This window comes from Scedosporium apiospermum (genome assembly GCF_000732125.1).
Source record: "Scedosporium apiospermum strain IHEM 14462 chromosome Unknown SEQ_SAPIO_0132, whole genome shotgun sequence".
Classification (NCBI taxonomy): Eukaryota; Fungi; Ascomycota; class Sordariomycetes; order Microascales; family Microascaceae; genus Scedosporium; species Scedosporium apiospermum.
This window is the reverse complement of record NW_015971833.1, coordinates 761668-774972: the sequence shown is the minus strand read 5'-3', so window position 1 is coordinate 774972 and position 13305 is coordinate 761668. Positions and strand designations below refer to the sequence as shown.

At 51.7% G+C, this 13305-nt stretch overlaps 3 protein-coding genes across 3 annotated transcripts; 2 read left to right on the top strand and 1 right to left on the bottom strand.

Annotated features, from left to right (window-relative positions):
- Positions 1 to 138: 138 nt before the first annotated feature.
- Positions 139 to 1753, bottom strand: SAPIO_CDS8949 (uncharacterized protein; the record flags this gene model as incomplete). Its single annotated transcript, XM_016790470.1, has 2 exons — positions 139 to 1470; positions 1547 to 1753. 2 exons carry the CDS (start codon positions 1751 to 1753, stop codon positions 139 to 141), a joined length of 1539 nt encoding a protein of 512 aa, XP_016639773.1.
- Positions 1754 to 3688: 1935 nt separating this feature from the next.
- SAPIO_CDS8948 (uncharacterized protein) lies at positions 3689 to 4530 on the top strand (the record flags this gene model as incomplete). Its single annotated transcript, XM_016790469.1, has 3 exons — positions 3689 to 4047; positions 4166 to 4409; positions 4489 to 4530. 3 exons carry the CDS (start codon positions 3689 to 3691, stop codon positions 4528 to 4530), a joined length of 645 nt encoding a protein of 214 aa, XP_016639772.1.
- Positions 4531 to 9078: 4548 nt separating this feature from the next.
- Positions 9079 to 11783, top strand: SAPIO_CDS8947 (uncharacterized protein; the record flags this gene model as incomplete). The annotated part of the gene is made up of 4 exons (XM_016790468.1): positions 9079 to 9630; positions 9845 to 10070; positions 10336 to 10891; positions 11195 to 11783. The coding sequence occupies 4 exons, from the start codon at positions 9079 to 9081 to the stop codon at positions 11781 to 11783; spliced, it is 1923 nt and encodes a 640-aa protein (XP_016639771.1).
- Positions 11784 to 13305: the final 1522 nt, after the last annotated feature.

Genomic DNA, 13305 nt, shown 5'->3' with positions numbered 1-13305 from the left:
AACAAGGTCATGTTCCGGCACCAAGTTGCAAGAAGAAGGAAAGGGGCGGCGTCACTCATTTAGATTCCATCATGCTTGAGCAAAAAAAAAAAAAAGAAAATAAAGGAAACAAAAAAAAGAAAAGGCGACGGCAGCGCCTTAGTAAACCGGACAGCCTCCCTGCGCCCTCTGGAAAGCATTGCTGAAGAACTCCTGCATAGCAGTATAATGGAACAAAATGCCCCCCAGGACCGCCAAATGCCAAAGGTTATGGCTGCCCCCAACATAATCAAACATGCCGGGACACCAGCGCTCGGGGACCTTGCTGGCGTACACGACGGCGCCGGCGAGGTAGACGAAGATGGACTTAGCGATGGGCGAGTAGAACTCGTAGACAAAATCGGGGCCGTGACTGAAGTAGAGCTGGAGGATAGGGATGAAGCCTGTGGCGCCGAGCCCAACGTAAAATGCGACGCGGAGCCAGGCCATGTTTGCCTCGTTAAAGCGAGGGTTCCATGGTAGGATGACACCGCCGATGCCAAGGAAGGCCGTGACGCTGAGGTAGACCCAGCGGCTGAAGGGGTCGCAGTAGAAGGCTGTCCATTCGGTCGTCATGATGGAGGCTGCGATAAGGACGCTGATACCTGTGTAGTCGACGCAGGCAAAAAGGGAAATAGCGTTAATGTCGGCGACGGCATTCATGGTGTGCCAGACCGTGGAGCAAGCGAGGGTGAGGCAAGCCGTGAAAAAGAAGACGGCGGCGATCAGGATGTCCGTCTTGCTGCTGGTGGAAAAGTTGGGACTCGTGGGGTAGAAGTAGAGGGCGACAGAGAGAACAACGATGAAGCCGAGGGCGTGGGACCAGATGTTGACAAGCTCGTTGGAGATGCTGAAGGCTGAGTAGACGCAGTCCGTCTTGGACTCGATGAATCGGTAGCCCTGGCGGATGTGCGGGTTGATCCTCCAGGGTACTGGAAGGTCGTCATAATGGATTAGCCGTGTCTCTCTCGCCCTGATGATGGCGATCTGGATGTGCTCTTCCAACGATTCGGCGGCGCGGATGGCACGCTCCATGCCTTCTTCCATGACCTCCTTCGCCCTCTCGAGACCCTCGTTCATCACTTGGCATCCCTCGTCGAGCAGCGCTGACGCCGTGTCGGCGGCGTTGGCGAGGCCCTGTTCCCTCAGCTTGTAGGCGCGGTTCTCGAATTCCGTCAGCATGTTATCGAGGAGCTCGATGCCGATACAGGCCTTCTCGTTGAGGCTCTCGGCGGCAGCTAGACCTTCATAGTATCGGCTTTCTAGCGTCTCGATCATGATGTGCAGCCTCCTGCGACCGGCACCAATGACTTCTCCCGAGGCGAAGGAACATTTTGCCCGGATCTCTTGTAACGTCGAGAAAGCCTTGGAAATGCTCAAGTCCACTTTCAGATCCGCTTGGCTTTCAATCTGTTCGAGTCGTCGTTCGAGCTCGGTGAGGAAGATGGAAACCTGTATGTGAGGAAGTAAAGACAGATTAGACAATGGTAACGAAAAAAAGAGGCTTCCGCGACGTCAAAACACTAACCCTCAGTAATAAGCCCTCCTCGGTATCCATGATTTGGTGTACGATGGATTTCCTGCGAGGGATAAAGAACGAATGCCGTCTGCGGCGTCTGGGCGCGCTCAGAGCTGTGTCGAGGTCCGTACTGGTAACGGTAGTGGCAACCGCGTCCTCGGAAGGAGGCGAGACGCAGCCCGAAGGCAGGGTGGAAAATTCGGTTGGGAGATCCATGATTACAAAATTTTAAGAGAGTAGGAGCAATGGGTTGGAAGGGAAATGCCCAGAGGTGGGCGTTGGGTACGATCAAACTTGGGTTAGGAACTGATAACCTCCGGATTGGCCATGCGATTCGATCAAGATTGACTGAGAAGGAGTGTCATATAAAACTGCTAGGGAGAGAGGATGAAAATGCTACGAATATCGAGGGAGATTCGAATATCGCTGATCGATTGTTGTCTAGCGAGGGGGCATATGCGAAGGAAAGAAGGAAGGAAGGAAGGAAGGAATAGTGATGGATCGACGGTTGCGATAGGAAATACTGGGCCGTGGCAGAAACCCTTTGATGTCGTCAGGCCGTCAGGATCTAGGGCCGCGATGCCGGAGATGGGAGTAGATTGGGAACACGGCAAAGACAAGCGCGAGACGTAGATCGACGGTTCACACAGGTTTCGGAGGAATAGAGAGTGGGAAATCCAATCTGCGGCTGGAGAGAAAAACGTGGCGAGCTGGATTTGTTTGAGGCTTTAATAAGTTTCTAGTCTTAACTAAGACAGGGGAAACAAGCTCGTGGAAACTGCTGAAGGGACGGCGTCTTGTCAAAAGACGAGATGCAAACAAGAAGGGCAACCTGGAGGCGACAGTCTTCTATTCGAAATCGCGACAGTGAGGAACAAGAGAAGAAAAAGGAGAAGAAGCAGAAAAGGAAGAGGAGGCAAATAGGAGCGCCGCGTCGGTTTAACGAAGAAAAGGTGGAGATGCGGGAGGGGATAATGCCGCAGTCCGAATCGGAACCTTTGACGTTCTAGACGTTGGGAGAAGCCCGGCTGCGTGCGGGTCTTGGCTGGCTTGGATCACGTCGATGTTGAAGGGAACAGAGACTCCGGGAGTGGGGGGCAATTGTCTTCGCCACGGCTAACCACTAGTTGGGGGGAAGAAAAAAATATGATATTCTGACTGATGTGTGAAAAGTGCGAAGGAGAGGAGACATTGAAAGCATAGTAATCCAAGAATTCCCGCCCAATTCCCTGAATGTTCAATGTTGTTGATCCTTTGGATACCGAGCTCGAGCGGAGATTAGCTTGTGATTTCCGCTCGCCAGGCCTTTCCCCTTTCTGTTGAAGTACCTTGATAATTACGATTCTGGCCAAGATTGCAGTCTGGGCAAACGACAATTGGAAGGTCCACAACACCACCAAGAAAAAGGGCTTCCCAGAATCGAGCAATTGCTCGCCTCAGTGGTGTTTCATTCTCCTCCAGTCACCTCATCACGAGGTTTATTAGAGTTCAACACCCATCTGGTTGGATGCATCACCGGGCGCTTCTTCCCCTTTGGCCTTGGACCTTCCCTGGCAACATCTCAACATTTAAATTTGCGTGAGCCTTGCCGTGATGCGTGATCCTTGTACCTCTCTCAGGGTCCCCGAGGTTTTTGCTTCGTCCCAGGTACCGGCCTCATAGTGCAAGGCCTCCAAACCTGGACGGTACTAGTACACTCTGACAGCGGGTTACAGGGGATCGACGGGTTCATGTACGATGTAGCGTAGCTTCCAGCCGGGGAGGTGGGGGCGGCTTGGCAGCCTGGCTTGTCCAATTGAATGGTCCAGCTCCAATTGTGTACTTGTACGAGAAAGGCAACCCGTTGAATTCCTGAGTAATTGCATGAGTAATAAACTTACAAAGTAACGAAGTACCTCGTGCAAAGTAACCAGACCATTCTAAGACCGCTATTTATCCGAACTTGCTCCGAACTCATGGCAATCCTCCCGACCTGGGCGGTAAGGTGCGGCAGGATCATCATCGTCGACCTCGAGAGGCTTCAAACGACGCGAACGAAAGGCGGAACGCATCGAGGAGTACGGCAAAGAAGACCCGCCTCCATCGATATCTTTAATACTTACCTTTCCTCTTCATCAACGCCACATTTCAATTTCTACCTACCTCTCCAACATGGCCATTGACCAGATCGTCACCGAGCCCAGCCTCGGCGCGGTTCTCCAAATCGCAGGCCACGCACGCGACCAAGCAGCCGAGCTCCTCACCCTCCTCGCCGATGCCATCCAAGCCGACGACGGCAGCAGCTTGACGCCCGAGGCCCAAGCCCACCTCCTCAAGCAGCAGAAGCTAATGTTCACCAACATCGCCCACCTTCGCGGCCTCCATCGCGCCGCCAATCTGAGTGCCCGCGAAACCAAGACTACAACGGCCGAGGCGAGACAGGAGGTCGATCGGCTGCATCTGCAGCTTCAGAATATTTACTACGAGCAGCGGCACCTGCGTGGTGAAATTTCGGCCTGCGAGTCGTACGAGTATGTATAGTGCCTGCCTTCCTAGGGGCATGGCGACGAAGGCCCCGGATCATTTTCATAGAGTCGCCTATATTTACGATCTGGAAATATCTCATTCTCTCTAACATCCATGGTGCAGACACAAATACACACAACTACCTCTAATTCCAGTTGAGGAGTTCCTTGCTCAACATCCCGAGCACGCAGACGCGGACGAGAACGACCTAATGGTGGCGCGGATCGACCACGAACGAGCGGAGCGCGAGGCTCTTGAGCAGCAGAGGCAGGAACTCTTGAAGCGCAAGGCCAAGCTCATCGCCGAAAACAAGAAGCGGAAGGACGATTTAGCGAACCTCGACAAGGACCTTGAGAGGTTTATTGATGTATGTATACCCAACCGCCTTGGAGTGACCGAGTCTTGCCGCGGTACCCTTGGAAATATGTTAACCTCTCCCGATATAGGCCGCCAAACCAATCCAGAAGCGCTTCGAAAAGGTCGTCTGAGATGCCCATCTAATCTAATCCACTACTCCTCAACATGGGAGGATCGTCCTCTGTGGCCTATGCAAACAAAGTGAGGAAGCCATTGTCGGGCTCGGCTAGGACCAGCCTAACAATACGGATAAGCAACTAGTTTTTGGCAAAATGCAGAGGATAGCTTTACAGGACCGCTGGGTCCGATTCCGGGATCGATGTCTAGCTCTGCATTCAGCATTACGCCACTCGACGAGTTAGAGACCAGCGATAGGTTGTACCGATTCTGCGAGTTGTCTCCGACACTTGGAATGACCTTGAGCTGGCTGCGGCATTTGCAGGACCCCCGCGCTAATGCGGAGGGCGTCGGAGGGGGGTGACGTCGAAGAATAAATCATGGAAGCGAAGGGTCGGTGGCCGACACCTCGGGCCTATGAGATGGCTGAAGACGAAGGTGAGCCATATGTGATTACCTGGTGCATAGCTAGAAACGACGCAGACGTCTCGTCGCAGACGTCTACAGGGGTGTGCGTTCGATCGCATACGATAGCGCCGCGAATAGAGATTCGATATGAGAGCATCATGGACCTCATCCGCTCTGCTGCATTCCCCAGTCGTTCCGTCTTGTGTATGCGAGGAATTTCTTAAAATCTTGATTTCAGCCGATAGTCCACAGGAGACTTGAGACGGGTGCCCCCTTCTCACTTGAAAGCTTGCTTAAGAGTGGGTTTACGTAGAGTGTCCTCGAAGTCGAACTGCTTGTAGAACCTTCTTACGAAGCCGCCGCGTCAAGAGGTTTGCGTTTAAAGACGCACAAAAGTTACGATGGAAATTCGTGAAACAGGAAGCTGGCACATGCAAAAATATGAGAAGCATCCAAAAGTCCAATGCATCTCCCTCGACGAAAAAGGGTCGTAAGAGCCAAGCGAGTCTAGAGGCGCCGCCCTTTGCGATAAGAGGTGAGACGAGGTGAGGCCGCGTCTATTTACATCCTGGTGCATCATCGGACTTATTCGATATCTGTGCAATCGAACATCCAGATCATCGCCAAGCCTCGACACTCTCCATTTACAGCGTCGAACTGGCTGCAAACGAAATAATTGATTTGTTATCTGCTCCTGGTAGAAAAATAAATTGTCCATGTGAACATGTCCTGTGAACTCTTGCATTTCATGCCGCAGCCCAAAAGCATTTCTTCTATTCTTCACAAGCCAAAAATTCATCCGCAGAAAACCCAAAGCGAAAGAAGCCAAAATTCCAGCCAGTCCGGATCCGAGACCATCAGGCGTGGTCCAGATACGACCGTTCAAATGGCTCGAATCGGGCGAATTGGAACACGGGCACCCCTCCCCTTCCCGTCCCGGATCTGTTCGGCATCGACCCTTTCAACTGCATGTTTTAGAAAACGTGCTAGGGAATGGGGGGCTGTGAGTGGTTGGTACATTTTGGGGGGGGGAAGCCAAGCGGTCTGCGTCGATGGGACGGTAAGGGTTTTTAGCGAAACGGAGCAGGGTCCTTTTTCATTAGATGAAGTGTGAAACGTGAATTTCCCCTGTTCGCTGGAATATGAGGGGAAGAAACAGGGAAAAAGAAAGGACTGGGCTGGTGGTCCTTGTGATCGGGCTTGGAGGAGGGGGACCCTGGAGATAGCGTCGATCTGGAAAGCGTGTGGTCTGCTTCTCGATTACGGTTCGCTCGAAGGACGAAAGAGACATGGATTTAACCGATGAGATCGGCTTCATGGTAGTGTAGATGTTGCATGGTCTATCGCAGTACTACTTGCACACTACGAGGTATGTCACCACTGTCTTCAAGGATTTGTGGAGGTTAATTGCCAGGTTAGGGGTTCAACACTTGCTGAAGGGATTTGGTTCCCTTCTCTTAGCGTGTAAGTGAACCAAACCGTCGTCAGAGACGAGTTGGGACTATCGACGGCGGGCTCAATGCTATCAATGGGCCTGAATAGAGCCTTTGCCCACTATCTCCACTAAAGCAGGGCGCAGATAAGTTTAGAGGGCAGCTCAAAAGGTTATTCGGCGAGCCGCGCCTCAGTCGTCGTCACGCCGACTCGTAACTTCAAGCAAGAAGCGGAAGGACACGCGGCAGAAAAGCAAGCTTTGAGATGATGACCTACCGCGAATTTCTCGACTCTATCATGGTTAAGCACTTCGTAGTTCGCCCGGTTGCTGACGGAGTAACATTGAAATTAGCTCCCACAAACTCGTTCCAGTGTCGGGAAGCCCTAATAGAGGAAAAAGAGTCCCAAGGGTTGACGTTATTTTTATTTTCTTTCGCCCTTAGATCGCCAGTGAATCCAACTATCGTCGCGGACTATGATGACAAGTACGAAGTAGTACTAGTACGCAGGGGCCAAAGCTGTAGTGTACCCTGAGTGGCTCAGGACCTGCAGAAGACCAATCATCCCTTGGTCGATCCGTTGATGTTCGAGAGGGTTCCCACCTCAAGACAGGGGTCGTCAACTTGAGGTGAGCCGCTAAGCCCTACCAGGAACCGTTAGGAATGGCTCGAGACCTCCTGGGTCATCGATTCGTCCAAGGGTTTCGACGACAAGAGCTCATTGTGTGAGACAAGCTTTTTCTCTCCCTTTTCTCTCCAGAAGCCAAGTTCCATAGTTTCGGGGAATAGAAGAACATTCCAACATTCCCCATTGTTTCAGTGAACTCAAATGTTTGATGAAACCAAATTTATGCAGAACACTATCAAAATAGCATAAAAGCTCTCGCTCTAAGGTTGCCGAACTCCGATGATAGGGGACAGAAAAGCAAAACTAATCTTGCCGAGGGCCGTCAAATTACGACATTGACCCAGTACTACGTCTCATTCCCATCTTGAATGAGTCCTTTTTTGCCTTGCTCGACCTCGACAGACACATCTCCTCGGGTGTGCCCTGCAAAACGCAAAATAAGTAAAACAGGGCAAAATACTACAATTGGAAGAAACAAAACAAGCGAAAGCACGGAGCGTATGGACGGGCTGGGACCAAGAGGTGCACCATGCACCTGTGCCGTGATTTGTCGATATTAAACATGTCGAGTCCCGCCGCACCACTTCGGTCGACGGGGACAAAGAAGCATTGCTTGTTGAAACACTGATCGCAAGGGGGAATATGCAGACGAGTCCAATGGGGCTCATGTCAGATCTTAGAGGCCGCCCGGCGTGAGAAGAAAAGGCGCCACTGTCAGAGATGACCAGGAATGAACAAGAAAAAAAAAACCTCCCAGGGTCACCAGAGCGATGTGCGAAATTAAAAATCGCGCTATTCGAAGGGTCCAGGATCGTCTTATGGTGGGTTGCCCTTCTAGCGGGAAACGGTCATTTTAATGTTGTTCAACGCCAGGGACGGTGACAAATGCAGGAGCTCTGGAGCCACATGGAGTATGATAGCTCAGCCTATTGGGCGACGAGCCGACAACCTTGCTCCGATGCCGTCGATCCGGTAATATGCTCGTCTCTACGAAGGTCGTAGAATTGTACCGTCTCGCGAGAACGTTTGAGTTGACATAGCCTCAGTACGACTGAGGACAGAAACTGATCAATCTGAACCTGTGAAAGCTGTCAATGAGAGGAGAAGCAGCGCAGGGAGAGCGAAAGGTGTGCTTGGCGAGTGCTCCATCCAAGAAAAGAGCGAAATCGCTCCGTCGAATAACGTCTTTCCCCACAGCCACCTTCGACTTGTTCGACTCGAATCGTTTGATCAATGTCGCATTACATCGAGTTTAGACCCCCAACAACTGGAAGTGTCGAAGTGGACAATGATTAGCGTCCTCTGTTTAAATTAACCCAGTACTTACTACCAGTATATGGCGTGAAGTTGTAATAATGTCGATACGTTTGGGTGATACCGATTGTCGTCCGTCTCCTCACGGTTTCGTGGAGTTTTCTGGTTTGCCGTTTACCCCCTTGCCATTCAATCCCCAGACTGCATATCCCAGAGAGTCCAATTTTGCATTTCTGGGTGTCTGCATCGCCGGTTTGTACTTCGAAAAGGTCGGGTCGTCGTTTCAACTACCGTATAATACCTGCCGACCTGCTAGAAAATGTCAATTGACCGGTTCATAATGAAAAGGACCACTCTCCCTGGCATTCCCGTGTTAGTACGACGAACACGCCGCAAGCCTTCGTCCCCCCTTCTCATCTTCCCTGGGCGGTCCCCTCCTGGCGCAAAGTTCCCTTCCCCAGCAAATCTCCCATACATGCCTCCCGACCTTTTTTTTTTTTTCCTTTTTTTTTTCCTTCCCTTAACCATCACCCCCCGGTCGTCTCCGTTTTCCTTTGCGCCAGCGTCCCACCCCCACCCACCCCCGGCTCTTCTTTTTCCTTCGTCTCCCGGCCTGCGAGGTTTGTCAAGCAACCTCTTTCCTCCTCTGATCGACTCCGACGCAGACGCCGACCTATTACCCTCCCTCCCATTTTCCCCTTGCCACGAACTATAGGCTGTGCGACACACAACACGTAGCCTTGTTTCCCTAGGCTCTTTCGAACCCATCCTTCGTCTACGTCCGTCGGTTGTTCGTTCTTACATCGCAGACCCGCCTCGATTCGTTCTTTGCCGGCGCCATGTCAATCTTTGCCTGGGCAACCCGCCGTTCGGGTGGACTGGCCATGATTGCTTTGTTAGCCCTCAGCTACTGGGTCATCTCGAAGGAAGCGACTGCACCCCGACACCCTTTCGAATATAAAGACCGAAATATAGAGCCGGGCGACTTCTCGAAGCTCCACGGGGCAGGCAACTGGACAGTCTTGTTCGCGTATTACTGTCTTCTGATCCATATCCTCGTCTCCTTGTTCCCGCTCCGCGCGTGTTGGTCCATCCTTGACCTCACCAAGAACATGAGGAAGGCCCGAGCCAAGACCCTCCGTGAACTAAAGATGACTGGCCAGCGACGTGGCTCCTCGACTTCTCTTTCGAGCTCCGACACCCTCTCTGCATCCTCCCAAAGCGCTTCTTCCTCGAGTAGCGAAGCCGGCGATTTTGAAGTCGAGTTCCCGAATGCCGAGAACAATGTTGTCCATGCGATCATTATTCCGAACTATAAGGAGGAAATGGATACGCTTCGGGAGACTCTCGATGTTCTGGCTTCGCACCCGTTTGCCAGCACCTCTTATGACGTGAGTATTCCGTACTTCCCCAGCCGCACGCATATTGGTGTTTTGCAAGCATAAAGCTGTTGGTCCGTACGAGATGCGGAAGTGCTGCGCCGCCGCCCCGATTCTCCCATGGGGGGACTAAGGCGTGGCGTGCCGTGATTGGTCTTGAATATCCAAGACTCCGCCGAGACTGACTGCCAGACGCTGACCAGACGCTGACATGTGTTCAACATAGATCTACCTGGGAATGGAGGAACGAGAGCCACAGGCGGCTACCAAAGCTTTGCAGCTCGTTGAAGAGTTCTCCGCCAAGTTCCGATTCATTGGTTATACCGTCCATCCTGGTGATATTCCTGGAGAGTCTGCTGGCAAGGGAAGCAATGTCGCCTGGGCAGCTAGAAAGCTGAGCGAGAGGTATCCGATCGAGAAGCGAAAGAATGTAATCGTGACTGGTATCGATGGTGAGTTCATCCAAACCTTAGATAGAGTCGAGTCCCCCGTGCCCCCGCAGCAGAGTCCCGCCCCCAAGTCGTAGAACGCTTCAATATTTTCGTCCTTCTTCAACGAACAGCATCACACAGGGAAGTGAATTGTTTGTCGAAGAGGAAAATGAAACGAGGATTATGATGCTTCCAGCCAAGAGACAAGAAGGAACAAGCCGTTTCAAGGCTTATGCAATGTTGGTGCCAAGGATTTGCTGACTCAAGGTGTTTGGGGCGGAAATAGCGGACAGCCATCTTTCCTCCAACTATTTTGCGCTCGTCACCTCGATGCACATCAGCTCTCCCGAAACTGCCACGAAAACCCTCTATTCGGCCCCGATCATCTTCGATAGAAACGCCCACAATGTGCCTGCAATTGTTCGGGTCGCCGATATCCTCTGGTGCGCCGCCGGTCTTTCCGGCCTGTACAGCGGCTCCACGATCGCTCCTCCGACGTCGGTTTATTCGTTGAGCCTCGAGCTTATCGACCGGGTCGGCGGCTGGGATTGCGATAGCGAGGCCATCGGAGAGGACCTGCACATGTATCTCAAGTGCTTCTTCGCCCTCAATGGCAATCTGACGTCTCGAACTGTTCTGAGTCCCGTAAGCCAAAGCAATGTGACGGGAGGCGGAAAGGATGGCATGATGGGCATTTATATGGATATGAACGCACGTTATAAGCAGGCTCTGCGCCATATGTGGGGCGCTCTCGATACTGGGTATGCCCTGCGGAAGCTCGTCGAATTATGGCGCGAGAGAAAACGAACTTCCCGGGCCTTCCGGCCACTGCACAAGACTATGTATGCAAGGACCCCTCATCAATCCCCGGACGCTTCGGCAGCGTCGGAGCATCCTTTTGCTTGGCGCCCGCCACACGTCCAACCGTTTGCTCTAAGTTCTATAACCCCCTGCTTTTAACATTACCTGTCTTATTTCCTATGTCTTGGCTCACGCGACAGCCGCTTGATATTTGGATTTTTCTTTTCTTTTTGACATCTTTTTTCACCGTCCTTTTTCTTTCTTTTTTTTTTTTTTCTCTTTTTTTTTCCCCCCTGCTCTCTCTTTCTTTTGTATTGATGGTCAGCTAATGTTCTCTTTTCTAGCGGTGATGCGTCCGATTCGTATGTGCCTGACCACCACCCTGTCGCCGGGGATCTTGAGGCTGGCCCTGACGGTGGCATCTTCTCGGACACCATAGTCGACAACCTCGACGGACCTCACTGGGAGCGTATCTTCTACCTCTGCCATCGTCTGTTCGAGGCCCACTTCCTTCCCGTCCAGATGACAATTCTCGTATTCACATCTGCCCTGTATATGTGGTTCACCAAGGATGCTTTGGACGTCCACAACCTGGGCTGGATCTTTTCCGTATGCAACGTCTTGCGCGCCGCGGGCTTCATGGAAGTCGTCGTATATCTCGGCCTGTATGAACGCTTCCACCGCATCTGCGTCAAATCGAGGCAGCAGGAGATGACAGACGCGGGCCTAGCCGTCGGCATGAGGTTCTCTCACAGGACTTTGAAGAAGAACCTCGTCGACTATGTCATGGCCCCCCTCGTTGCTCCCATCTACGGAGCGATACCGTGTGCGCAGGCGCAGATCTGCCATTTCTGGACGGTCGACCTGGTGTACGCGGTAAGTAAGAAGGTGACGCGGAAGCGCGCCGCTTCGCTCATGGCGGAGAAGGTATAAAAATTTCGGAGTGTCGGCGGCTCAACCCCCCGCTCCGGAGACTTTTTTCTTTTTCTTTTCAACAATTCTATTCCATTTTTTTTTTTAATTAAATTAATACCCAAGCTTTTTTCTTTCTCTACTTTCGCTATTTACCACATGCCAGACGCCCTAGGAGATGTTGGTGTAACTGCCAAATCCATCAGTTTCAACAACAAATCCTACCAGCGGAGGCGCCATGTACATACGAGGGAGGGAGAGGGACGGACCACTTCACTCCTGGTGATCGGTCCCGTCTTCCCGTCCCATTTTAAAGGATTAACTTTTTATTTTTATTACCCGCATGGCATAGCATTTGGCATTGGGGCATTTATTTTTAGAGTTGGGGATTTTTAGGGGGCCTAGACCTGGCGTTCTCGGAGTACTTTATGCTCAAAACATGGGGTCTGAGACGGAAAGTAGGGCCTATCCTGTTGCGCTCGCTACGAAGGCATAGGTGGAATGAGGAAAATTTGATAGGGAAGGATTGTTGGGGATGTGCTAGAATGCGGCCGGGATGGTGGTGCTCTATCGGGGAACGCGGAAGGACGTTGATGGTGGCTTTTAATGACGTGAGAGATGCACTGGGGAATAAGACGTGAAGATGGGGCGGGAGTCTGAGATGAAATCATTTTTGTTTCCCTTTTCTTGTTTCCTTTTCTCGTGCAGGGGGATCTAATGCGTGCTGTGGAGGGAGGCAAGATGCATGTTGAAGGCGCGGAACGTCTTTGCGGGTAGCAATGCCCGGAGGCGAGGACCTAATAATGCTGCGGTAGTCGAGGGTGACGGGAGGCTATCAATGATAATATTTAATGCTATTGAGAAATAAGAGAAAACGTATGAGGCCATCAAGAAACCGCTGAGGCAGGGATGCAAATGGTGACAGGACATGTCAGTCTTGCCCATCTGCAGTCTCATCTTGAGCTGTAGGATGCAGTGGGGCTGCTGCCTTCCGGGAGAGCACGATGCAGTCTCAATTTGATTCGGCCGATCTAGTTCGTTCGCAGCACGATTATCACCCATCAATAATCAATGAACTTCGCCCGTAACGGAGTATTGGGGAGAGATCCTCTCAACCTGTTCAATATCGTGGTTCGATGATCTCCTGGAGGCTTGAGAACGGTTCAAAGTCTCCCATGATTAGGTAATGTCAAATGGGACCAGGAACGTCTGAATAGTGTCGTCCCCAAGGCAACAATGTCGTGCGGCAGATCCACTGGCAGAAGCTTCAAAAGAAACCTGCAGCGCATGGTCTGTGAAATTTCGTTGGGATTGGCCAGAATCCCAGGGCGGTGAAAGTCGACAGCTCCTAGTGCAGTGGATCAGCCACCGATAAGGGCGTTATCGCACTATTTTCCTGCCTCCAGTGGGGTGGAGGAGAAAAAAAAGAGGAAGAAAAAAAAAAATTCGAAAATTTTTGGATACTGCCTCCAGGACGTCTTTTCTTGACACCCTCTCCCAACACCGCAAATCTTTTTCTTCATCCGCTCCTCCTTTACCCAAT